Below are 26,993 nucleotides of genomic sequence, written 5' to 3' on the forward strand. Positions count from 1 at the left end.
GGGGCTTCTCAGGGGCGGGGCAGCACACGGCCAGCCCCTGGGCCTGGCGCTCGGACCCGCCCTCTGAGGCCTCCGGACTCCTCTCTTACTTGAACTTGCTCCCTTGTGGGGAGAGAGGCCACACGCAGTATTGAGCTGCCTGAGTGGGCGAGATACCCGCCGTGGGGGTGCCAGCGACCCACCCCACCTCAGGAGCGTGAGATGCCAGGCCGCACCGAGGGCAGCCGCCGCAGCTGCCCCGCGGCCTCCTCCGCCGCCCCCCCCCCCCCCCCCCCAGTGCCCTGCCCGTTCCATCAAGGCCCGACACAGCCCGCCTGGCAGGGGCACTGTCCCGGGAGTGAGAGTGGGGCGCTGGGGTCCTGGGCCCTGACCCAGCTTCCAGCTATGCAAGGTGAGGTCTCTGGCCCGCCCTTCGGACAGAGCAGGGAAACCCTCCCGCCAAGTCCCCGCCCCACTTGGGGGTGGGCCCAAGGTGCCCATAGGTACCGACTAGCAAAGGACCCTGCCACGAGGCAGTTGGGCACCATATATGCAAACTATGTTAAATATGCAACTTTGGGGACCCCCATGGGGTCCCTCTGCCCCTCCCTCCTTGGGAGATGGGCCTCCAGCAGTAGCTGGTCTCAGGCTGCTTGGCCATGACCCTCATCCCTGTTCTTTGGCTTATCACCCCCTCCTCACCCCGCATGGGGCCTGTTTGTTTCTCCCTTTCCTCCCCAAGGGCAGTGCTTGGGCCTTTCTTCCATTTTGCAGGGACCCTCTCCCAGAGGCTCCTTCTTCCTGCTGGATGTCCACTTCCCTCCTTGGCCCTCCAGACACCTTTGACAGCACAAGTTTCTGTATTTGCCCCCACATCTCTCATGGACAGTGCCCCCATGGTCACACACAGTTTCCCCAGACATGCAGAGAGTCTCTCACACTCACAGTGATGCACACAACCACACACGCTTGGAGACACAAGCACACCGCCCCTCAGCCTCTCTTGGGCCTCTGCCGCTGATGCCAGTGGGCGGGCCTTGCAGGGTGATGTCCACCAAGAGGGAGCCTGCCACTCCATCTGGGTAGGGGAGGGAGCTCTGAAGTGGCCCCAGGCCTCTCCAGGCCTCACCCCAGAGTTTTACCAGTTCCCCTTTCTCAAGATCTACTTCTCACCAGTCCAGGAGCCCTATCTGCTGCTTCTGCTGCTCCCAAGGGCCCTCCTTGGTGTCCATACAGCACAACTCAGGCCTCGACCTCAGGGGCCTGGACAGCACTAGAAAGACCCCAGGCCCTTCCCCAGCGGGGGTACCAGGCCTGCTTCCACCTAGGCTTGTCCCCTTCCTAGTCTTTCTCGCTCTCTGGGACAATAATGATGCATTTAGCAAGTATTTGTCGGGCACCAGCTGCGTACCTGGCACTCACACGCACTGTTTCCCCTCGTTCCACACCCCGCTCTCCACTTCAGTTGGCAGCCCCCCCATACTGGCATAAGTACCCCCCCATCCACTCCAGGCCCCCAGCACCTCTTTGGTACTCCCTATCCTCCTGTCCCTCTTTTGTGAAGCCAATGCAGGTAGCAGGAGGGTGATGGGTAGTGGACCAATGGTGACCCTCTGTGGGGTGCCAGGGAACAGGGGCTCAGCCCAGCTGCCTGCGTCTCATGACTGGGGACCTGCATGCACCAGCGCCAGGGCTGGGGCTGGGTCTTCTCAGCCCCATGGTGCCCAGCCTCTGCCCCAACATACCCTCTGCATGTGACCATCATGTCCTGGATGGAGCCTGTCCTGGCTCACCTCACCTGCACTGTCCCCAGACAGCTACCCTCCATCCCCTCAGAGACAGAGCTGTGGAGAGGGGCAGGAGAATGGGATTACCCTCTGACCAAAGGAGACTTGGGATGAAGCCTTCTCTCCTTCCACGATCAAGGTTCCCCCACCAACCCAGTTCTCGGATATGCAAGTACCTCACTTTGTTAACTTATTAACTTATTGGTTTCATTAAAATTTTCAGTAGGAGGTGGTTGCTTTTGGCTGTTCAGTGGCTGTGGGGTGGGGCACCTCGTCTGGGGGTGGGGATGAAGAAATTTGAATTAGTCAGCACCCTTTTGCTTGTAAACAAAAATCTAACCCGTTATAGCTTAAGAAAAAAAAAAAGAAAGAAAATGAAACTTATTGGCCCAGATAACTAAACTGTCCAAAGGATAGAATTGTTATAGGCACAGCTAGATCTAGGTGCTTTAACATGTCAGGGATCTGTCTTCTGTCTCAGCCTCCCTCCCAGGCAGGCTGACCTCTCATGATGACCCCTGGCACTTACAAATTTACTTTCTCTTGGCTTAGGGCCCCAGTGAAAAGTGAGTACCAGCTTCCTAATCGTTTGTGTCAGTCAGGGTCCAATTAGGAAAACAGAAACTACAATTTTTTTTTTAAATGTTTGTTTATTTTGAGAGAGACAGCCAGATCACAAGCAGGGGGAGGGACAGAGAGAGAGCTGTCAGCACAGAGCCCGATGTGAGGCTCAAACTCACAAACCGCTAGATCGTGACCGGAGCCAAAGTTGGATGCTCATCCGACTGAGCCGCCCAGGCGCCCCTACGCTAGGTTTTAACAAAGAGAATTTTCAATAGGGAACAGATTACATAGATATAGGTGGGCTTGAAAGAACAGAAAGAATACTAAGGTAACTGAGAGGAAACTCCTGCAGGAAGCAGCTACCTCTCCTAAGGCTGCAGGAATGGAGGGGAGAGGTTGGGGTTCGCAGAACCTACAGACTTGACTGGGGAGTCCTATCTTGCTAGGGCTCAGAAATCTGAAGGGAGGGTGTTGTCTGGCTAGTGCCAGCACCTTTTAGGGGATACAGTGAAGCTTCCCTGGGAGTGCAGAAAAACAGCTAAGGGCTGGCACCAACTGTTAGGCTATCGCTGTTAAGGTTATTAAGCAAAGGAAGAAAGAAGTCTCCACTCCTCCTGCCTTCCAATCTTTCCCTAATGCCTCTTATTGTCAAGGCCAGCTCACAAAGGTACCGTGGTTTGCAGAGTCCCAGCCCCAGGATCACAGAGCTGAGTGTAGAAGGCTGTGTTTGGAACTCTAAGATAATAGCTTCATAACTGGCACAATCCACCCTTTTGGGCACTTGGCCCCCATACACATCAATCCACACGTACTTGAACATCCATATAACAACAGTAGCTTCCACCTAATAAGATGAAACTACCTTGCAAATGAGGATAATAACCCTCTTCCCCCAAATAGGAAAAGCACAGAGTCTCACCGTCCGATAGATGTCTCCATCTCCAGGAGTTAGTCATTGAATCCATACTTGGATGATGTTAATTACTCCTCTAATTAAGTCACAAGCCCACCTACAACTAAACAGTGAACTGTAAAGTTAGCAACCACTTACAGTCTTTATATAAAATAATAGGGGAGAAGAAGGAGGGAGGAAAAAATTAAGTACTTAATATACAATGCACACACCAGACACAGAAGAAGATATGCATGCCTGTGAGGGACCTCCTTTGGGTAACTGGTCACAGTGCCATAGTTGATAGATATTTATTTGTTAATTGGGTAAATGTATATATATATATATATATATATATATATAGTTAATTGAGTAAATGTACATATATCTATACATTTACTCAATTAACAAATAAATTCTGTTATATATATATATACATATATACATATACATATATACATATGTACATATATACATATACATATATATATATATATATATACATATATATATATATATATATATATGGCTAATTGGGTAAATATGTGTGTGGGTGTGTATATATTTGCCATTCTCTTATATGTAATTGCCCTTAGCCAGGACATCAGCTAGTTGGGGTTCTTTGTGTGGTGGAGTGACCCAAAAAATCATTCCCGAATGGTCTGGATCTTCCATGGGCCTGCGCAGTTTGGGGTGCCAAAGCTCTTTGCTAACTTTTACTATTGTCCGTGGAAGTACCAAGAGGGCCCCTGAAGGATCCCTGGGTTCTAGACGTAGTTCTCATTCTTAGTGGGTAGCAATATCCCAATTTCCCTTTGGTGATGAGGACCAGTTAGGCAGGCAGCACAGTAACTCTTTCTTTGCCTGCTGGTTTAGTGGCATGAGAAATCCAAAATGACCAGTTAGAAGTTTCCAATTCCAATGCAATGAAGACGGTTTCTTCCCTTCCTTTGAGAACTAAGACCTCCAGACTGGTGGAGCCCAACACTGCAGGGACAAGAAGCAAAAATTTTGTGAGTGGGTGCAGTAGGCTGGATAATTGCCACCCAAAGATAACAGATCCTAATCTCTGGAATCTGTAAATGTTACCTTGTAAGGAAAAGGGATCTTTGCAGATGTGATGAAGTTAATGATCTTGCCTCGGGGGAGATAATCCTGGATTATCTGGTGGGCCCTGAATCCAATTGTAAATGTCCTTTTAAGAGAGAAAGGCAGAGGGAAATCTTACACACACAGGAAAGGAGGAGGCAATTAGAGACAGAAGCAGAGACTGGAGTAGTGTGGCCAGAGCAAAGGTATGCCTACAGTGGCCAGAAGCGGGAAAAGTCCAGGAACGATTCTCTCCTAGAGTTCTAGAGGGAGGACAGCTCTCCTTGACACTTTGGTTTCGGCCCTGTGAGGCTGATGGTGAATTTTTGGCCTCCAGAACTGTGAGAGAATAAATTCTGTTGTTTCAAGTCGCCCAATTTGTAGTGACTTGTTACGGCAACTACAAGAAAAAATACTGTAAGTTATTTGGTGTCATAGTGGGAGAAGCTATTCTCACTACCACTCATTGATGCCTGGAACTGTATATTTGAGCTGCGTTAATGAGGCTAAGTCACTGTCCTCTCCATGATGGGAGGGGCCCAGGGAATCAGCCTGGCACCAGGTGGTTAGATGAACCCCTGCAGAATTGTGGCATGTTGGGTATTCAACATCTGTCTCTCCTGATGGTAGATTGGACAGACAGTAGTGGCATTAAGCAGGTGAGCTTTGGGAGGGGGGGTGTGAGTCCATATCGTTGAACCTGTAAATAGTCTCCCTTCTTGCCCATGACCACGTGGTGCGAGAGCATGTTGAACAAGCCCTGGAGGAGTTGCAGAAAGAGGCCAACTGGTGTCCATGGGATGTGCCATTTTAGCCATCTGATTATCAAGAGCCTTGTCTGTCGTGGATGCTCTTCGGTGAGATTTCACTTGGGATAGAAATATCTTTACACTCTGTGCCCACTGCTGAAAGTCCATCTAAATACCTCATCCCAAGTCCTCCTTGTCACCAATCCTCCAATTCTGTGCTTTCTAAGTCCCTGACCGTGCAGCCAAACCATTAGCCATCACCCCAAACCGGTGTTGATGCAGTACGGAATAGACTGAAGGATGAGTAGGATTTAGCCAGTTTTAGGAACTGGGTGGTGGCAAATGTTCCGGCTAGAGTGTCTAGCATGTAGAAAGGTCCAGAGGCACCAGAGAGCATATGGCACAAAGGAATAGAAAGAAATCCCTGTGGCTGGGCCCAGGGAGCAAAGGAGAGAATGGTACAAGATGGGGCTTAGGAATTAGAGATCAAGGTCTTCAGGATTCCATAAGTCATTCATTCCAAAGAGATGGGACTTAACCGTGAGGGGATTTGGGAACCAACTAAAGATGTTGACCAGGGATGAAAGCAGGCTAGATTCCCATTTTACAAAGTTTTCTTCCTAGGTTGGAAGAGGGATTTGAGGGAGCAAGTCTGGCTGTTCCCAGTTCGGAGACTGCTGCAGTAATCCGAGCAGGAGATGTTGTTAACCTAGACAAGTCCCATGGCATTTCACTAATTGAGTAAATGTCTATGGAGCACCTGCTGTATGTCAGGTCCTGGCTCAGCACAATACACAAGATGAACCGCTGCGGGAGACCCAGGTCTGGCCCTGAGGTCATCCAGCCCCTGGGGGAAACAGATGCACAGTTGCCCAGTGCACACGCCGCTCTTTATCTTCCGAGTTTGTCTGGCTCAGCAAGGAGTGTTTGCAGGTGGCTATGGGAGTCCCCAAACAGTCATCAAATATGGCCTCGAGAGCAGATACGATTTTAGCTTGGTGTGTCTTTATCTATTGCTATGTAACAACTCACCTTACACCTTAATAGCTTAAAACAACAACCATTTTACCTACTCTTGATTCTGTGGGTCAGCAGTTTGAGGGGGTGCTCAGCTGAGCAGCTCTGCTGGTCTCACCTGGGATCACTAATGTGGTTGCCATCACCTGGCTTCTTGACTGGGGCGGGATGGTCTAAGATGACCTCACTGACCGGCTGTCAGCACCGTGGTTGGTCCGACAGGATGGATGGCTTGTCTTTGCTCCATGTGGCTTATCATCCTCCGGTAGATTCGACTGGGCTTCATTACATGACCAGAGGGCAAACGTGGAAGCTCGGGCCTCTTAAAGGCTGTGGCTCAGAAGCCTTACCTAGCAGCTTGGGACTGTCGTGCCGCAGGGGCTCAGCTCATATGGGGTGCTCTGACGCTTGCAATTTTTACACTCTTGCAGATCAAAAAACCCCATGCTACATATTTCCCACTTTAGAGAGCTTATGCGATGTACTTTGAACAGTTCCAGTCGCCGAAACAACTTCTTTGTTTTCCCTCTGAGAAGTTGATGGACACATTTTCCCCTTCCACACCCACCTCTTGCGTGCAACAAGATTGTGAAAGCTGCTATACTGGTGTCTTAGTTTGCTGCCATAACAAATGCTACAGACTGAGTGCCTGTTTTTTTTTTTTTAAGCCCCAGAATCTTTTTTTTTTTTTTTTTTTTTTTTTTTTTTTTAGCTCCAGAACCTTTGCTACAGCATAGCCTATTTGGAACCCCAGTATAAAAGATAAAATCAATGCATACACACTGAGCGTGTGCCCAGCATTTTGTTGCAACAAAATAAATCGGATCTGTCTTCAGGAGGCTTTCTTTAACAGTTGTAGTAGACAGTATTATTCGTCTGAAAAGTCTTTCTCCTTTCCTTGTTGCCATGGCTACCTTTGGGCGGAGTAAACGTCCCCACCTGTCTTACAATGGCTTTCCTTCAGATTCTGAGACAGAGTGGTGGGCAGAGGTTCACTGGGGAGTGCTCTCAGCAGCTTCTTCTGTGGGGATGTCAGGACTGGGCGGAGGGAGAATTTGATCTGCAAATGCAATTTCTTTTTTTTTTTTTTTTCTTTCAACGTTTTTTTTTATTTATTTTTGGGACAGAGAGAGACACAGCATGAGCGGGGGAGGGGCAGAGAGAGAGGGAGACACAGAATCGGAAACAGGCTCCAGGCTCCGAGCCATCAGCCCAGAGCCTGACGCGGGGCTCGAACTCACGGACTCACGGACCGCAAGATCGTGACCTGGCTGAAGTCGGACGCTTAACCGACTGCGCCACCCAGGCGCCCCTGCAAATGCAATTTCAACTGAGGCATCTGCTGACCTTCAGGAGCTCTGGAAATCAGGCAGCCCTTCAGGGTTTTGCCAAATTGAGGAAAGGAAGCAGGTCTTTGTTTCCCTGCTTCAGTCAATCACCTGCTGTGAGCTGCCCCTGGGGGAGGGCATGACTTTGGGTAAGGCAGTTTACTATGGCCAGAGGCAATTCCCAGTGAGTGATGGTTGTGGGCCAGCAGCTGGGGAATGGGTGCACAGGCCCTAAAGGTATCTGAGCACCTCAGCGTCCACTCCACCACTCCAATGACTTTGGGCTTGGCCATGGGACTTACTTTGGCCATTGGAATGTCAGTGGGGGGGAGGGGTACGGGGAAGGACAGCATGCTTATTCTAAGGTAAGGCCATAAGAGGCAGAATGAATTCTGTCAAACCTCTTGGTGCATCCTTCCTCCACCACGAGAGACTATTGTTCCTTCATCCTGGGTCCAGAATGAGCGTGAGCAGACCTGAACCAGATTCAAAGTCAGGAGTCCAGCTTGATCCAGCCAATATCAGCTGAATACCACGCAGTTGACATACAGACTCAGGAGTATGGAATCATACTTGATTTTCTAGGCCACTGAGATTTTGGATTTGTTTATTTCACAACATTATCACAGTAAGACCTGACTAATACAGCTAGTAAGGTGGATTTTACAGGAAGCAGTGAGATCAAAGGTTTACCAATGCACATCACAAAGCAGAACATTCCTTGAAATCTTGCCATTTGCAACTACGTGGATGGAACTAGAGGGTATTATGCTAAGCAAAATTAGAGAAAGACAAATATCATATGACTTCGCTCATATGAGGAATTTAAGATACAAAACAGATGAACATAAGAGAAGGGAAACAAAATAAGATAAAACAAGGAGGGGGACAAAACATAAGAGAGTCTTAAATACAGAGAACAAACAGGTTTGCCAGAGGGGCTGTGGGTAGGGGGATGGGCTAAATGGGGAAGGGGCATTAAGGAAGACACTTGTGTGGGTGAACACTGGGTGTTATACACAGGGGATGAATCACTGGAATCTACTCCTAAAATCATTATTTCACTATATGCTAACGAACTTGGATGTAAATTTAAAAATAAATATGTATATTTTTTAAGAAGCAGAACATTCTTTGTGTGTGTGCAAAAAAGGTGATTTTATTAGAGCACGGGGCCAGGACCCTTGGGCAGAAAGAGCTGCCCAAAACAGAACATTCTTTTTTTTAATTTAATTTAATTTAATTTAATTTAATTTAATTTTTTTTTAATATTTGAAATTTACTGTCAAATTGGTTTCCATACAACACCCAGTGCTCATCCCAAAAGGTGCCCTCCTCAATACCCATCACCCACCCTGCCCTCCCTCCCACCCCCCATCAACCCTCAGTTTGTTCTCAGTTTTTAACAGTCTCTTATGCTTTGGCTCTCTCCCACTCTAACCTCTTTTTTTTTTTTTTTTCCCTTCCCCTCCCCCATGGGTTTCTGTTACATTTCTCAGGATCCACATAAGAGTGAAACCATATGGTATCTGTCTTTCTCTGTATGGCTTATTTCACTTAGCATCACACTCTCCAGTTCCATCCACGTTGCTACAAAAGGCCATATTTCATTTTTTCTCATTGCCACGTAGTATTCCATTGTGTATATAAACCACAATTTCTTTATCCATTCATCAGTTGATGGACATTTAGGCTCTTTCCATAATTTGGCTATTGTTGAGAGTGCTGCTATAAACATTGGGGTACAAGTGCCCCTATGGATCAGTACTCCTGTATCCCTTGGATAAATTCCTAGTAGTGCTATTGCTGGGTCATAGGGTAGGTCTATTTTTAATTTTCTGAGGGACCTCCACACTGCTTTCCAGAGCGGCTGCACCAATTTGCAATCCCACCAACAGTGCAAGAGGGTTCCCGTTTCTCCACATCCTCTCCAGCATCTATAGTCTCCTGATTTCTTCATTTTGGCCACTCTGACTGGTGTGAGGTGATATCTGAGTGTGGTTTTGATTTGTATTTCCCTGATAAGGAGCGACGTTGAACATCTTTTCATGTGCCTGTTGGCCATCCGGATGTCTTCTTTAGAGAAGTGTCTATTCATGTTTTCTGCCCATTTCTTCACTGGGTTATTTGTTTTTCGGGTGTGGAGTTTGATGAGCTCTTTATAGATTTTGGATACTAGCCCTTTGTCCGATATGTCATTTGCAAATATCTTTTCCCATTCCGTTGGTTGCCTTTTAGTTTTGTTGGTTGTTTCCTTTGCTGTGCAGAAGCTTTTTATCTTCATAAGGTCCCAGTAATTCACTTTTGCTTTTAATTCCCTTGTCTTTGGAGATGTGCCGAGTAAGAGATTGCTACGGCTGAGGTCAGAGAGGTCTTTTCCTGCTTTCTCCTCTAAGGTTTTGATGGTTTCCTGTCTCACATTCAGGTCCTTTATCCATTTTGAGTTTATTTTTGTGAATGGTGTGAGAAAGTGGTCTAGTTTCAACCTTCTGCATGTTGCTGTCCAGTTCTCCCAGCACCATTTGTTAAAGAGACTGTCTTTTTTCCATTGGATGTTCTTTCCTGCTTTGTCAAAGATGAGTTGGCCATACGTTTGTGGGTCTAGTTCTGGGGTTTCTATTCTATTCCATTGGTCTATGTGTCTGTTTTTGTGCCAAAAACAGAACATTCTTTAAACTCTCTTTACACACCTTTATTTTTGTACCATTTACTTCTGTAGGCATCAAACACTTCCTCCTCTCCTCCCCTCCCCCCTTTCTCCTCCTCCTCCTCCTCCCCCTCCTTCTTCTCCTCCTCCTCCTTCTTCTTCCCCTTCTTCTCCTTCTCCTCCTTCTCCTTCTCTTTCTCCTTCTCCTCCTCCTCCTTCTTCTTCTTCTCCTTCTCCTCCTTCTCCTTCTCCTCCTTCTTCTTCTTCCCCTTCTTCTTCTTCTTCTCCTTCTCCTCCTCCTCCTCCTTCTTCTCCTCCTCCTCCTTCTTCTCCTCCTCCTCCTTCTTCTCCTCCTCCTTCTCCTCCTCCTCCTTCTCTTTCTTCTTCTTCTTCTTCTTCTTCTTCTTCTTCTTCTTCTTCTTCTCCTCCTCCTTCTTCTTCTTCCCCTTCTTCTCCTTCTCCTCCTTCTTCTCCTCCTCCTCCTTCTCTTTCTTCTCCTCCTCCTCCTTCTTCTTCTCCTTCTCCTCCTCCTCCTCCTTCTTCTCCTCCTCCTTCTCCTCCTTCTTCTTCTTCTTCTTCTTCTTCTTCTTCTTCTTCTTCTTCTCCTTCTCCTCCTCCTCCTCCTTCTCCTCCTTCTTCTTCTTCCCCTTCTTCTTCTCCTTCTCCTCCTTCTCCTTCTCCTCCTCCTCCTTCTCTTTCTTCTTCTCCTCCTCCTCCTTCTTCTTCTCCTTCTCCTCCTCCTCCTCCTCCTTCTTCTTCTCCTCCTCCTTCTCCTCTTTCTTCTTCTTCTTCTTCTTCTTCTTCTTCTTCTTCTTCTCCCTCTCCTTCTCCTCCTCCTCCTCCTCCTCCTCCTCCTCCTCCTCCTCCTCCCTCTCCTTCTTCGCTTTCCCTTCTAATTTCCCACATAGACTCTAAAGTGGGTGGGAGACAAGGAGGACTTCTTGGAAGAAAGGGGGAAGATTGCTGGAAAACAGATACCCTGGGAGGAGAATCCTGAGGCCCAAGACCCAGGCTACCCTGCCTGCTCACCTGGGTGGGTTCTGCCCTTACCTCTTGCCTTCCCTCTCACTAGACTCTCCCCTGGCTCCTCTCCTGGACCTAATGACCCATACCCTTCCACTCTTTCCCCAGGTGTCACTTCAGCTCCTGGAAGGCAAGAAGCACATCTGCTTCTGATATGTAGTCATAACTATCCCTCACATCAGCCGGGGAACACAGGTGATGGATAAATGCTGGTTTGCAGGGGGGGAAGCGGGGCCACCTGGGATTGACCGTCCCCTACCTGGGAAGACTCCCAGTCCCTGTTATATGTCTCCATGGCCACAAGGCGTCAGTAAAGACCTTGACTTGGTGTTGTAGCTCCAGCCTGGAGCCAAGAAGGAGGCTGGACTTTGGGGGCAGGATGCCCTACCATGAAGGCCCATTAGTTAGGACCAACATGTCTGAAGAGAGAGAGGTGTGGCAGAGCTGAGCACGTCACCTGTTGAGAAATGGGGACTCTAGGACTTGCCTCAGAGAGTAAGGGGCTCTGTTCTCTGCCCTTCATTCATTTGTTTCACAACTGTTTGTTCATTTCAACCATGTGCCAAACACTCTTTAAGGTGCCAAGGTCATAGTGGCTCTCCCAAGCTCACAAAGTCCCTGATCACATGGAGCAGACAGCAGATTACTGTCTTGACAGAAAATAAGCTAGACAGGGCACCTGGCTGGCTCAGTCGGTATGGCATGTGGCACTTGATCTCAGGGTTGCAAGTTCAAGCCCCACATTTGGCATGGAGCCTACTTTAAAAAAGAAAAGAAAGAAATTAAAGAACAAAAGCTGAACAAGATAATTTCAGAGAGTGTTAAGCGCTATGAAGACAAGAAACTGGAAATAGGAAAGTGACAGCATTGAGGGGAGGCAATTTTAGGAAGGGTATCAGGGAAGCTCAAGGTGAAACAAGAGCCTTCAGGAAAAGGGCTTCCAAGGCTCCCAGGGCTGGCTGGTCCAACTGCCATATTTTGCAGATGGGGAAACTGAGGCCCAGTAATCCAGGGAGGAGCCTAGAGAGCTGAGCCCAAGTTTCTTGACCCCCAGTTTTTCCCTTGGGTGGTCTTCCTCCTGTCACATCCTTGGCCTGGGGAAAGAGTAGATGTAGGGGCTCTCTCAGAATGTTTTGGTTAAACAGGGACCAGAGGAGAGGCAGGCCTTCCAAAGCCCTAAGTGCAGAAAACGTGAAACCACACCACAGTGGCAAAGAAATTCCACAGAGTTTTGATTTTCCCATGATACAATTTCAATGCTTTAAAAACTATTTTAAAAATAAAATTCTTTTTCAAATATTGGTATTGATGCCTTTGCCTGTGTGAGGGGCATGGACCTGGAAAAGTCATTTTCCCACTCTGTGAGCCTCAGTTCCCTCCTCTGCAAAATCTGAGCCCAGCTTTCCTGACTCCCAAACCACTGCTCCATCCAGTCCTTGTAGGACCTCAGGCATCCCCCTGGCCACGTCTGGCTGGGGCCCCCTCCCTCTGCTTCTGAGCCTGTGCCCACTGTCCATCCCTGCCCTGAATCTGTCTATAAGACCATCAGACATAACCACACTCATTTAAGATTCCCAATGATCCCTAATACAAGTTTGGGCATGTTATCATCCCCAGTTTGTCAACTAGGAAGCAGGACTTACTCAAGGTCACACAGCCAGTAAATGACAGGGTTTGACCCAAAGTTCCGTTAAGTTTTCTTTGCTCAAGGCTCTCATCCAAGATGGCAAAACCCCCCAAAGTTTTGCTGTTCTGGGAAATAAGCTTCATTTCCCTGAAAATACATTCATGCGCAATGTGGCGATCCTGGCTGTGTCACTTGGTGTGGTGCTGCCACCTCTTGAGCAAAATGGGGTATTGCATTCCATCTCCAGTCCGCACTATCTGGGTCAAACCCTGGGAAAAACCCAACCAAGAAGCCCCAGGCATGGGTCACTTGACCCATAAATACGCTGAGGTCCCAAACATGACCTGACCAAGCCACCTACCTTTGCTGATCCTTTACCCTTCCTCTTTCTTACCTTCTGGTGACCCGCTGACTAATGCCCCGCTATTCCCCTGAAACTGCTTTGGTAAAGTTGGTTTTCTCTTCCTGGTTGCCAAACTCAACAGCCTGTTTTCAGCCCTCATTTGTCTGATATTTCAACAGCATTAAACACTGCTGACCACATCTCCTTCGGTGGCTTTCATGACATCTCTGGTTCTTCTCTGACCTCCCCGGCTGCTTCTCAGTCTGTTGCTCCCTTCTCTCTCTCTTTTCTTAATGTTTATTTATTTTTGAGAGAGAGAGAGAGAGAGAGTAGAGGAGGGTCAGAGAGAGAGAGAGAGACGCACAGAATCCAAAGCAGTCTCCAGGCTCTGAGCTGTCAGCACAGAGCCTGACCCAGGGCTTGAACTCACGAACTGTGGGCGAGGCCATGACCTGAGCCGAAGTCGGACGTTCAACTCACTGAGCCACCCGGGCGCCCCACGTCCCTCCCTTCTCTTTAATGTCTGCGTTCCCCAAGGTTATGTCCTTGGCCACTTTCTTTTATTACTCGGCATGACCATTCCTATGGCGATCGCTGATACGCTAATAACTCCAAAACATGCTTATTCTCAGCCCAGAGCTCACTACTGAGCACTTGGCCCATGTATCCAGACTTCCTCCAGTTGGCCATGACCCCTGGATGTCCCCATGGGTCCCTTCTGGTCTTATCCTACTCTCTGCTATCCAACCTGCTCTTCCCGCTCCCACCTCGGGCAAGAGCCCATCTCATCCTCTAAGCCACACTCCTGGGAATTGTTTTGGCTCCTCTCTTTCCTATAGCCTCCACTTTAGTAGCCCATTACTAAGACTGCGGTCACCCCCAATATTCATTCCCACTTCCTCTGTAGTAGTAGAACCCCCCCCGCCCCCCGCAATTCTAGCCACCAAGAATAAAGGCAACATTTCTGACTCTTTTTTGTGGTTCCATGCGGGCAACTTCCAGAAAGTGCCCTTCTCCTTCTCTTTCCTCCTTTTTTCTGGCTGGAATGTTGATAGAGTGGCCCGAGCAGCCTTTTGGGACCATGAGGTCTAACCCATGAGTGACGAAGTAATGAGGTGGAGAAGCCTAGATCCTGTGATGCTGTGATAACCACGCCAGTCCTGGACCACTTCCCTGATTTCTTCTGTTCAAGCTGCCGTTATTCTGGTGCTTAAAGCCACGCACCTAATCCTAAATAATCCTAAATCTACAGTTCATTCAGCAAGAGGGTCCATCTACCCCAGACGTCGTGTGCCAGGCTTTTTCAGAGCAAATCTCTCTTAAATCTCATTCCTTCTGTGTTTACGGTCTCTGCCATGTAACCCACCTTGCCACCACGTGTCCCGGGGTGCTCGTCTGTACCTGGATCAGCGTCTCCGGTGCTCCACTGGGCCCCTCTTGAATTCGTGCTACTCAGAGCAGTCAGAGTGATCCTTGCAAAACACAAACCTAGCTCTTTTTCCATCCTGCACAAAGACTGCATGCCCCTACCCCCATTGCTTACAGGATCAAGTTCAAGCTCCCCAGCCTGCCACTCAAGGGCCATCCCTTCTCCGACCCTTGATCTACTCGAGCAGATCACTCGCTCCTCTGACCGCCGCCCTACACGCTGACACACTGGCATGTTGTCCTTCCCAGTCAAGCCTTATTCATTCATGCCACTTGGTCAGAGGACACACTGTTACCTCCCCTGGCATTTTCTTCTTTCATGTGCTCATGTCCCATTCTACTCGATCCATCCCACCATGTGAGCACCTAGCATGTGTTATAAACTTTGGCAAGTACCATTATTATCCCTAGTTTACATGTAGGAAAACCGGAACTCGGAGAAAGGAAGTGAATTACCCAGGGTGCACATTCACAGTGCGGACATGAACTCTTCCCAGTTCCAGCAATCTCTGTTCATTTATTTCGGGGGAGAGAGAGAGAGAGAGAGAGAGAGAGAGAGAGAAGAGAAAGTGTGAGTGGTGGAGGGGCAGAGAGAGAGAGAGAGGGAGAGAGAGTATCCCAGGTAGGCTCAACGCAAGGCTCGATCCCACGAACCATGAGATCATGACCTGAGTGGAGATAAAGAGCAGGACGCTTAACTGACTGAGCCACCCAGGCGCCCCAACCAGCCATTCTCTTTATATATAGACACCTCTGACACCTTCCCCGCCCCCACCAAGTATTCTGGGGCACGGGAGACTTGAGTTCTAATCTCCATTGAGCCACTTATCACTACCACCTGCTGTGGTAGAGACAGCTGGTTGTCCACCCAAATCCACCCCTCCCATTTTCTGTACTGACTGAAAGCACATTCTCTCGTCTTTTTTGCAGCTAAATGGGGTCATGTGAACAAATTCTTGTCAAGAGAATCTGGGCAGAAGTAATGTATGTATCTGGGCCTTAAAACATTGCTTGTACTTTACCTCTTTACTGTCCTCTTCCTGAGAGCTGACCCAGCTTCCACTCCACAAAGACAAACAAAACAAAACAAAACAAAAACCCAATCCCAGTAGCCCCTGGGTGGCTCAGTCGGTTAAGCACCGTCTGCCTTCGGCTCAGATCACGATCTCACAGTTCATGAGTTCGAGCCCCGTGTCGGGCTCTGTGCTGACAGCTCAGAGCCTGGAGCCTGCTTCCGATTCTGTGTCTCCCTCTCTCTCTGCCCCTCCCCCTCTTGGTCTCTGTCTCTTTCTCTCTCTCTCAAAAATAAATAAAACATTAAAAAAAAAAAAAACCAACCCCTCAAAACAAAAAAGCCAAAGTGGATTTTGAGCAGCCTACCTGGCTCATGAGGTTGGGGTCATCAATAGCAGGGCAAGAAGGAAGCAATCTGGGTTGGAGTGACTGAGTAAAACTAGACAGAAATATCTTCTACTCTTGAAGCCACTTGAAACCTTTTCTGGTTCCCTTTGTACAGCAGCTGGGTTGACACTTAAATATCTCTCAGTATATGTACTAGGCTAAGTACATTAAATTCAGTAAATTACTAGCTGTGTGGTAGTAGGCATATCACTTCCCTTCCATGTGCCTCAGTTTCCCTGCCTCTATGTATCTTGGAATAATAATGTGTGAGCAGACAGCTCACGTGTTTAGGGCACCAGCTGGAAACTTGAAAGGGTTTGATGTGAAGAAGAAGGGGAGGAGAAGGAGGAAGAAGAGGAAGAGAAAAACATTGCGATTTGAGGGCACCTGGGTGGCTCAGTCAGTTAAGCGTCCAACTCTTGATTTCTACTCCGGTCACCATCTCGCGGTTCCCGGGTTCGAGCCCCGCGTCAGGCTCTGCGCTGACAGTGTGGAGCCTGCTTGGGATTCCGTCTCCCTCTCTCTCTGCCCCTCCCCCACCCACGATCTCTCCCTCTCTCTCTCTCTCTCTCTCTCTCCCTCCCGAACATAAATAAATAAACATTAAAAAAAACGTTGCTATTTAGACTAGTTATGGAAAACTGAAGAACTTTTTGGGATTTCTATACCCGTTTTGCAGTTTAGTATTATCTTATTTTGAATCACCTAGAGAGGAACAGGCAAACTTATCCAAACTACATGAAGGAGAGGTGATTGCCCAAACAGAATTTGAGGAAAACTTTTTTTTTTTGGGGGGGTGGGGAGGATGACTGGATTCTAGAAGGCATCAACGACAAATGTCTCCTTCTGCCTCTGGGTCTCCCTCTGCAGGCTGAAGAGGCCCATCCTTCCACCGTTTATGTGGGACATTGTTTGAAGTCACCATCCCCACTCTGGCCTCCTGTCTGGACACTGTTAACCAGCTGCTGCTTCTTACTCAGCACCTACTGTACTAATGTTAGAAACACCATCACTTATTGGGGACTTACCGTGGGCCAGGCACTGTGCTGGTCACACACACACACACACACACACACACGTCAGCCTTGCTCATTTGATCTGACCAGTTGGGTGTGTGTGTATTGATACATATTTTAGACTGGAAAGAAAAACAAAACCAGAGGCTCAGAGTGGTAAGGTGGCTTTGCCCGATGTCGTATATGTAGCTGGAGGCCAGAATTTTAATCCGGGTCCGTATGACACCAAGACCCGGGCTTGTTTCTCAGCCCCTGTGGCCAGACTGTTGACCTTGCTCTCCGCATACAGAACTCGGGGCAGAAGCACAACGGGGCCGGTGTCTCCTGTTGTCTCTGAGGAGGGCCAGAGCATTCCTGTCCTGAATTTAAACCCAGAAGCTATTGGGGGGGGGAGGGAGGGGGAATGGAGAGATTTTTTTTTTGACACGAATGACACGAACGTTAAATGCCCCGAAAGGCAAAAGATACCATAAACAAAGTCAGACGACCAGCCACAGATGGGGGAGAGAATATTTGCAACATTTACCAGAGACAAAGGTTTACTATTTGTAATATATAATGAACTCTTATACCGCAATGACAAAAAGACAAACGGCCCGGTAGGAACACGGGCAAGACTATGCACAAGAAATTCTTAGGACAAGAAATACAAATAAACAACATCTTTCTTGATAATCAAAGAAACAGAAATTAAACAACCTTTTTTAAAAAAGAAATTTAGGGGGCGCCTGGGTGGCTCGGTCGGTTAAGCGTCCGGCTTCGGCTCAGGTCATGATCTCACGGTCCATGGGTTCGAGCCCCGCGTCGGGCTCTGTGCTGACAGCTCAGAGCCTGGAGCCTGTTTCAGATTCTGTGTCTCCCTCTCTCTGTGACCCTCCCCCGTTCATGCTCTGTCTCTCTCTGTCTCAAAAATAAATAAACGTTAAAAAAAAAATTAAAAAAAAAAAAAGAAATTTAGGGAGGTAACAATTAAAGACATTGCTAACATCCAGTGTGGTCCAGGGTCTGAGCCAGCGGGCGCTCTGTCACAGCACTGGCAGGAAGGTGAATGGGAACAGCTAGTTCGAGAACCATTTGGCAGTGGCTCTCACGGTTTTATTTGCTCATATCTTCTGACCCAGTAAGTCCCCTTCTAAGAGTGCATTATACAGAGATGTTTCCACGAGGGTGCAAAGGTAAATACACAAGGATGCTCCTTGTAGCATTGTTTAGTAACAGTGAAATTCAGGAAGCAAGTTCAGGTTCCACCGACAAGAGACCGGTTTAAGCAGATTATGCACGATGCGGTCATTAAAAAGAGTGAGGGAGAGCCGTGTTTACTGACAAGGGGAGATTCCCAGACTACATTAAGTGAAAGAAAGAAATCCGATCATATACAACCGTATAATCCTAGGCATGTAAAAAAGAGATGCGTATTGTGTACGTGTGTATAACACAGGTAACATAATGTACACATCGCATGTGCGCGTGTGGAAAAACCCGGAGGGTCTTGGAATTTTCACTTTATAACTTCGAAATCGTTTGAAATGATTTTGCCTCAAGCGTATATTACTTTTGACTAAACACAGTGTGTTTGTTTTAAGAGCAAATAATACTTGACTCATGTTCTCTGCCAGACCAGAGCAGGGGCTGGGTGCCAGGGGGGGGCTTGCTGCCAGGATGTGCCAATTGACCGGAAGTGCCGACTTTGTGGCACCGCCCACCGCAGGAACTTTTCACGAGGAAGTGGCAATGCTGCAAGTCCGCCTGGAGCGCACCCCCTGATGAGCTGTACGCGACTCTCTGTCCCGTCCCTGCCACACCCCTGCTCCCTGGGGGAGATCTGGACTTGATGCTGATTGATGTTCAACAGCCCTCATCCTGCTGATGAGAACAGCCTCTTCCCTAGAGTCCTGTGTATTGTTGAGTAGGTTGCTTGACCTCTCTGGGCCTCAGCTGCCTGGAAGGAGGCCAATAGGCTGGGATGAGGCCGGTAAAGACAGCCGCCTCTGGGAGCTGTTGTGGGAGGGGGGGACATGCACATCAAGCCTGCGGCAACCACGTGCGGGGGAAGCATTGCATTTCCCGCCTCCCTCAGTCTAGCCTCCCTGCCTTCTAGCACCTGTGAGGCAGGAGGGGTGGAGAATGTGGAATGTGGTCCTCCAGGTACTGAGTTTAGAGCACTCACTTCTTTTTTAAGTCTGTTTATTTTTTGAGAGAGGAAGGGTGGGGGTGGGGGGGGGTGGAGAGAATCTCAAACAGGCTCCACACCGTCAGCACAGAGCCCGATGCCAGGTCTGAACTCACGAACTCACGCGAGATCATGACCTAAGCCAAACTCAAGAGTTGGACACTTAACCTACTGAGCCACCTGGGTGCCTTGAGTTTAGAGCACTCAAATAATGCGCCTCATTTCAGGCCAAGGAAACAGCACAGGCGAGGTGTAGAGGCATCAGGAGCCCGAGGAGACTACAGTGGAGGGTGGAGGGGGCCTGGAAGCTGGTTGGGAGGGTGGAGGGGGCCTGGAAGCTCCCCGTCCCTGTGGAGACGCTCCCTGACATCCGAGCAGCTCACAGGGGCAGGGACTTGACATCACCTTCGTTCATCCTCACAAGAACCCTGTGGGATCTCCATCTGGCCCATGAGAAACACTGAATTCAGAGTAGCTTCATTTCCTCTGTCTGCCCTGGCACACGTTGGACCTTGGGCTTTTTACCTGGGTGTCCTCCCCGGGTTGACCCACCCCTACCCGTTTATCACCATCAGCTCCCAGGACTTCCCAGACCCTGCGCTGTTTGGCAAAACCTGCCTGGAACCCTCCGGCATGTGACTCTATCTTGCGCGCTCCGGGCTGGCCTGCATCTCAAGTGCCAGGGTGCACGGATCCCTCTCCAGATCAGCCGCCTGGGGTCGAATGCGTGGCTGTTCACCCCCAACTCACCCCAACCAAGCAGCGCTGCACCATTTGCAATGTGCTCACAGAAACCTAGTCTCAACTGAATCCCTGCATGCACACCAAAGGGACTATGCTCCCCACTGTACAGAAACTGAGGCCCAAAGAGCCTCAGTGACTCCTGTACCCCACGGCCACAAAGTGGCAGAACCAGGTCTGGGACGCTGCTCTTGTTCCGCTGAGTCTCAGGTCCTTGGCCAGCCCCAGCCTGGGGGAGGGGGAGGGCCCTGGAGTACCAAAGTGGGCATGCCCACGCCAGCACTTAGCGGGATGTGACCTGGAAGAACAATCCTGAACTCATTCTGGGCAATTCTGGGATCACTCTGAGCCCCAATCCCCTGACTTCTGAAATGGGGGTAAAGGTACCTAGCGGTGTTATTCGCAGGGTTGAGCGGAGGTTAAAGGAGAGGCTGGAAAAGAGAGAGCACCTACTGGGTGCCGTTAGGTCCATCATGCCTGCACACAGGAGGCAGTCAACAAATTGGGACTCAGTGATCCTGACCCAGCACGGCCAGCAGCGGGGTGGCGTAAGAGTGAGGCAAGGATGGATTAGGAATTCAAGAGGATTACTTTGCAATCAGCTGAACCGAACGGCCTAAGCTGCCTGGGAAACACTGGGATCAGACTGTTCATTTAATTTATTCATCAATGACTGTTGAACACTTAGCTGAGCTGGCACAGTGATGATGAGGTTGGGGACAGCGGCTCTCAATTATTTCTGCCATGTCCCAGGTACTTCATGCGGTCTCATCACATCAACCCTGTAAGGTTGCTATTCTGGGCAAAGATTTTTTTTTTTTGCCTCTCACAGGGCAGGTACTAATCAGGCCTGGGATGAAGGAGAGGCAAACGAGACACCCAGAGCACAAATTTAAGGAGGCTCTTGCTGTCATAGCTCTTACGACATTGGCCTCACCGTGTCCCCACCTGTGCTTGTGGTGGACTCCGTGACGTGCTGCCCAGACCCCCTTCCATGAATTGTCCTGGCTACTGGGGCCGCTGGCCCTGCAGACAGCCGTCCCCTGCCAGCTCCCAGAGGGACTGCTCAGTAGCAAAGAGCTGCCTTGCCCAAGGTCAGCTGCCACCGGAGCTCCCCATGGGGCTGGCCAAGGCTCTGATTGGGTCTGCTCTGTAGCTTTCTCTGCTCACATCTGCTCCGGCCCTTCCCTTCCACAGCTGCTGACCTTTAGGGCTCTCCCTAATAAGCTCCTTGCAAGCTAAACCGCATCAGACTCTGCTTCCTGGGGGCCCCAACCTGCAACAGTGGTCCTGCTGGAGTAACCCCTCACTAGCTGGTTAAAACACAGCCTTTCGAAAGACTAGTATAAGGGTACCCCCGAAAAGCCCAGGCTCGGGGATGCTAAACTACACACTACACTGTTCTAAACACCTTGTGTGAATTGATTTAATTCATTTCCACTGCAGCCCTGCGAGGAGGAACTATTAGCGTTTCCATTTTATAGATGGGTTCAAGAGAAGTCCTGAAAAAAAAAAAAAACAAAACTACTTTGTGATGAAATCCAATCATCATTGAAAAGATGAGTCACAATAATGGGCTTCGGCCCCAGGGAAACTTTTTGTCTGAAAAGAAAGGAAAAAAAAAAAAAAAGATGTGAACATGTCTCGTCTGGGCCACAACTCAGTTCCCAACCTTGAGGGAGCCTGACTCCCAACCCCAAAGACCCGGGCCGGGTATGAGAGTAAAATCCACAAGCCCAAGGGCAACAGGTCAGTCACTTTAGGAAGTAACCCCAGAGAAGAGGTGAAAGATATACACTGGCTCCACAGGAAGGTGGTGATCACCACCAAAGACTCAGAAGGCAAGGTGACTTATTGAGGTTAGGCAGCTAGTAAGGGTCGCTTCCGGAACTGGATCCCGAGGCCGTCAGAATACCAGCCTCTATGTGCTGGCAAGGACATTCCATCCTCCAAAGAATCCTCCAGAGGGTATCAGGGATTTGGAGATCCAGGTGATGGACTGCCCCAGACTTACCTTCTATTCTGTCCACCTGTTTGTTGTCCAATTTGTCAGCAGCCCTGCTGGGAAGGATGGGGGCTGGAAACAGCTCAGCAGCCGGACTCCTACACCTCCCTCCACCCTGCCTTACCTCTACAAAGAGGCAGGTGTTGGGTTTTCATTGTAATCCCTTCCATATGGAGAGCACTTTGGTGTTTTACCAGCTGCTTGTTAACCCATCCCTGAATTTGTTCATTTCTTGTGAGGCTTATTGCCTTATGAAATAGCAGGGCCAGTATATTAGCCCCATTTTACTAGTGGGAAAACTGAGGCTCATAGAGAAGGGAATCATGATAGTGTCCAGGAGAGTGCCAGACCCTCCCATCCCAATCCAGCCTCCTGATTTTGTTTGTAAGAGAGGGAGAGCGCGCAAGTGAACGAGGGGCAGAGAGAGAGAGTGCGAGCGTGCCAAAGAGAGAGAAACGGGGCTCACCCAAAGAGGGGCTCACGTTTACCCGAAGTGGGGCTCGAACTCACCTGATGTGGAACTTGAACTCAAGAATGGTGAGATCAAGACCTGGGCCAAAGTCAGATGCTTAACAATTGAGCCACCCAGGTGCCCCCAGCCTCCTGTTTGTTTTTGTTTTTGTTTTTATCTCTAGGTCTTGGGCAGAGCTGGGGCAAACACAGGCCATTCTGAGCCCAGAGCTCAGGGCAGTCCCTTTCCAGAAGCCTATCTGTCCTTCCCATCCTGTCCCAGAAAGCCCCATTATCTTAGGGGAGACCTTTATTCACTTGCCTAAGACTTCCTGTTGTCCACTCCATGCCTTCTGGTGGCTCCAGAGCCCATGGTGACACGGTATACCCTGAGTGAACTCACAGCTGGAGAGAAGAGTCATGTTAACAAACAAGTTCCTCATTAGAGCAAAGCCCTACCAGTGTTCCTCTCCAAAGTCTCTGGAATTCATTCTCTCTTCTCCAGCCCCACTGCCCTGTCCTAGCTGGTCCTCGGCATCTCTGACCTCCTCCCTGCCTTCAGAGCTTCTGTCCTGGCCTTTCACCCACCCCCACGAAACACCTAGGGATCTTTCCAGAGAGCCAATAGCAGAGGGTGGCCAGGAGCTCACAATGGTGATCAGGACTGAGGAACAACCCTGCCGGGCCTGGGAAAGCTCTCACATCTCTCCTCTGTAGAGTGGGGACTGTGCCTACTTCACAAAGTGGCTGGAAAGACCTTTGTTGTCCCTTCTAGAGACCCCATGCCCTAGTGCGTGCCCTGTACTTGTATGCTTCCTGCCTTTGAACAGGCTCTTCACTTACACGCCACCTTCTCCAGCTCCTAAAGATCATCCTTCAAGGCTCTGTTTACATCAAATGTTGCTGCCTCCCTGAAGCCTGAACTGACACACCTCCAAGCAGCTGGAACCACTCCTTCCTCTTGAATGGATGGTGTCTTGGCCAAGGAAGAGAGCCAGGATTCAAAGCGAGAACTGTCTGAATTGTCAGGTCCCACCCAGCTTCCCTCTGGCCTCTGTGCAGCCTGAGCAAACAGGTGAGGGCAGCACCACCAAGCCCTCCCACCCCTTCTCTGGGCTGAGAAGTCCAACCTAGGTGCCTGTGGGTTACTCCACCGCCAGGCAGCCTCTGCCTTCCAGATTATGATGTAACAGTTGCACAACTCACAGATATTTTTGAAAGAAACTGTCAATTTCCTCTCCTGGGCACTGCCAGGGGCTGTGGCCTCCATCCCACCCAGAGTCCCCAACAGCCTCAGGACTCTAGAACCCAAATATAGTGCAGGGTTGTTGAAGTGATAAAGAAACGAAAACGCAAGACTGTAAAGTGACCCAGTTTTATTTTGGTTTTGGAGGCCAGGGGGGGCATTGCCCCACTGTGCAGGGATCAGGGCTGTACAATCTTCTCCTCCCCAAGGCGGGGGCCCAGGCAGCAGGGTGGAGGCCCTGTGGATTGGCGGCTCCGGGGACCCAGTGACCGCAGTAGGTTGCACAAGGAGAGAAGGGGTATCAGGCAAGCAGCCTGGAATGGCTCAGATTGGGGGGTGGGGTAGAGGAGAATCCGAGAGGACAGAGAATCCAAGAACCGGGAGTCCGAAAGGGGGTCCGGTCCCCTTCACTTTACCGCCGAGGCTCCGGGACAGAGAGGGGGGAGCTCAACTGTCATCCTGCAGGAGACAGGGCCTGGAGTGAGGCCAGGCGTCCCAGCCCGGCGTCAGGCTCTGTGCACTAACCCGCTGCCTCCACCCTCACGGAGGGTGCGTGCGGGGCCCAGGCGCAGGGTGCGGACTCCGGCGGGCCGTCAGATCCCCTTCTCCTCTCGGGCGCGCCAGGCAGGCGCCCGACCGCATTCAGCAGCTCACCGAGCCGGCGGGTGGCGCCGACCCCAAGTCCGAGAAGCAGTCGAACTCGCTCTGGCCCAGGAAGAGCTCGGGCAGCTCGCGCACGCGGTGCAGCCCGAGCTCCAGCTCCAGCGACGTCAGCGCTTCCTCGTCGATGAGTTCGGCGTCCATGCAGCCCAGGGCGTGCGCGGGCGGCGGTGGGGCCGGGGCGCCGGGCGCCGGCTGCAGGCACTGGGGCCCTCCCGGGACGCCGGGGGGCGCGGTCGCGCGGCCCGGGTACAGCGTCGCCACCGGCTGCAAGTGCGCGCTGCCGGCGGCCGGCGGTGGCACGGCCGGAAAGGGCTGGAAGGCAGGCGGCGGCCCGAAGGGCCCGTACGCCAGGGCCCCGGGTGGGGGCGGCGGCGGCGGGCCCAGCGGAGTCCCCCGCGGCCGCAAGCCGCTGTCCAGGCCCGGGCCCGCGTACGGCTGCAGCGTCCGGAGCGCGTGGGGGCCGTGGGAGGGCGCGCCGGGCGGCGGCCTCTGCACCAGGCGGTAGCCCTCGGCGAGCATCAGGTGGTCGGCCATGACGGCGGGCCGGATGCCTGCAGGGGCGGGGGGCGGATGGTCAGCGCGGGCGTCCCTCGGTCCCGGCCAGCTCTTCCTCCGCGGCGAGGGATCCGCGTCCCGTGCCCTCACCGCAGCCCAGCCAGGCCAAGGAAAACGGCACTCGACCCGTGCTACTGCCCAGCCCAGGGCGCACCGAACTCAGAGGTCCCGCGCGCCCCGTGGTCTCAGTTCTCGGCAGCTAGAACACCGCACACCCACGGGTTCGGGCTCTGAGACCTCCGCGCCGCGCCCCCAGAGTCAGTATCTTCTTATACCAGAGGCGGAGCTTCTCCGCCCCCAGGCGCTCATTGGCTGAATGGGACGCTCTGGGCCGGCCTGCCCCCTCCTCCAGGTTTCAGCCCCGCCTCTCCCGGAGCTCCGCCCTTTGGGCCAGAGGCTGTGCCTTCAGGCTTAGAGAGCTGTCCTGGGGAGGGGTGTTTTGCACTTTTCAAGGGGTTTGGGCTGACTGTCTCCTGCTCAGCCTGGCACTGGCTGGGACCAAGCTCGAATTGACCGGAAGGGGGATTGAGAAGGGCCAAAGGTTTGGGTCCCCAGAGCTGTAGGATCACAAGCTCAACTTCTTAATTTTCCAGATGGAAACCGAAGCTCAGCGGTGGAAAGGATTTCCTGGGAATACACACCAAAGTCTTAACAGAATCGAGACATGGCTTTGTGATTGCCATCTCTACACAGGACACATGCACTTTAGCGGTGCAGGGTCCCCCGGAAAGTTAACTGCTTGTCCCCATGACCCCAGGGGAGCCAGAGGCTCCCTCACGGGCTCCCACTTACTTGTCGGTGGAAGCATGTACTGGGTTGTTATTAAAGTAATTTATAGGCACGTCTCCTGAAGGACTTGTATCCTCAGCATTTGGCCCAGAGCCTGGCTCAGAACAGGCTTTTAGTAAAGGTTGGGTGAAAGAACAAATGATCAAATGAATTGAAACTCATTCACCTGAGCTTCAGTTTCTTCATCTGCAAAATGGGAGCAACGGCAGCACTGCCCCTACTGAGTTGTCGTGAGGGTTAAATAAAGTAGGGCATGTATAGTGCCTGGCATATAGTAGGTGCTCAAAAATGTACCTCAAATGAATGAAAGGCTGGATTTACTTCTGTCCCTAGAGATCTTCAGAGTCGGGGATCTTGCACCTTCCCCTGATAGACTGGTAACAACTGGGATGTTTAGAGTGCTTTACATTCTACAAGCATCTTTTTTTTTTTTTTTTAATTTATTTTGAGAGAGAGAGAGGAAGCAGGAGGGGCAGAGAGACAGGAGAGTGAGAATCTCAAGCAGACTCCACACGGTGAGTGCAGAGCCCAACGCGGGGCTTGATCATGACAGTTTGTGAGATCACGAATGAGCTGATATCAAGAGTTGGACGCTTTACTGACTGAGCCACCCAGGCGCCCCCCGACAATCATCTTAATGGGGGCAGGGCATGGATTAGCAGCCCCATTTTGCAGATAAGGAGACTGAGGCACACAGAGAAGTGGGCGTCCTGGAGTCCTGCACAACCAGAGCTAGCATGTGAATGCCTGTGTCCTTAAAGCAGCTGGAGTCTCTCCAGGTGGCCAGGAGAGAGCCACCTGAACCTTGCCCTTCACTTCTTTGCCACTCTGCCCCTCCCTTCTTTGGCTCTTCTTCCCTGGTAGTGTCCTTGGGACTTCCTGGAACTTGGGTTTATCCAGCTGATGCAGAGGGGAGAACCTCAGAAGCCCAAGTTTTAGTCATATCCCCACCACTGGCAAGCACTGTGACAGCTGGGTGTTATGAGGGGGTTGTCCCTTGAGTCCCAGGGCCTCGGTTTTCTGCTCAGTGAAAGGGAGATTCTAATCCCTGCCTGGTCACCCTGAGAGCTTGTGGCAAGGTCACTAGTGACAATGGGTGTGATCACGTTTTATGCCAAGTATAAAAGCGGCACAGTGGAGTTGATTCTCCTGAAACTCTCCAATTAATGCTTCACATAGAAATTCCTAAGGCTGGCTGCACCTGGGACTCACCTGGACATGTGTATCAAGTGGGGGAAGGTGGGAGGGCTTTTGAAAAATACTAAACCTCTGCCCCCACCTAAACCTCCGGACTCAGACTCTGTGAGGGTATTTTTGAGTCACAAGAATTTGTGTTTTCAAAGAGCAATCCTGTCATTCTGGCATAGTTGATCCAAGGAGGCTAACATTTGGGAGCCATTGTGCCACTAAACAGTTTTCTCAAACAAACAAATAAATAACGTGTGTGTGTTAATAATGTTAAAAAGCCCTTTAATGTAGTCAAC

At 50.5% G+C, this 26,993-nt stretch overlaps 1 protein-coding gene and 1 long non-coding RNA gene across 3 annotated transcripts; both read right to left on the reverse strand.

Annotated features, from left to right (window-relative positions):
- Positions 1-20,445: 20,445 nt before the first annotated feature.
- On the reverse strand, positions 20,446-22,356 carry LOC122228015. 2 transcript variants are annotated; one of them, XR_006206355.1, is made up of 3 exons: positions 22,317-22,356; positions 21,816-21,878; positions 20,446-21,303 (listed from the first exon to the last, which is right to left on the reverse strand). It is a non-coding gene; the product is annotated as an uncharacterized LOC122228015 (long non-coding RNA). The 2 variants fall into 2 exon arrangements; XR_006206356.1 differs by lacking the exon at positions 20,446-21,303 and adding an exon at positions 21,312-21,403 and having other exon boundaries at positions 21,816-21,859; positions 22,317-22,353.
- A 1,162-nt stretch (positions 22,357-23,518) lies between these two features.
- Positions 23,519-24,951, reverse strand: CITED4 (Cbp/p300 interacting transactivator with Glu/Asp rich carboxy-terminal domain 4). The gene has a single exon (XM_042952830.1). The coding sequence runs from the start codon at positions 24,697-24,699 to the stop codon at positions 24,145-24,147; it is 555 nt and encodes a 184-aa protein (XP_042808764.1). The 5' UTR covers positions 24,700-24,951; the 3' UTR covers positions 23,519-24,144.
- Between the last annotated feature and the right edge of the window lie 2,042 nt (positions 24,952-26,993).

The sequence above is a fragment of the Panthera leo genome, chromosome C1 (genome assembly GCF_018350215.1).
Source record: "Panthera leo isolate Ple1 chromosome C1, P.leo_Ple1_pat1.1, whole genome shotgun sequence".
NCBI classification, from domain to species: domain Eukaryota; kingdom Metazoa; phylum Chordata; class Mammalia; order Carnivora; family Felidae; genus Panthera; species Panthera leo.

Bases quoted from the DNA above. Each gene is read 5' to 3' on its own strand.
- CITED4 (XM_042952830.1), bottom strand. From the start codon at position 24,699: ATGGCCGACCACCTGATGCTCGCCGAGGGCTACCGCCTGGTGCAGAGG.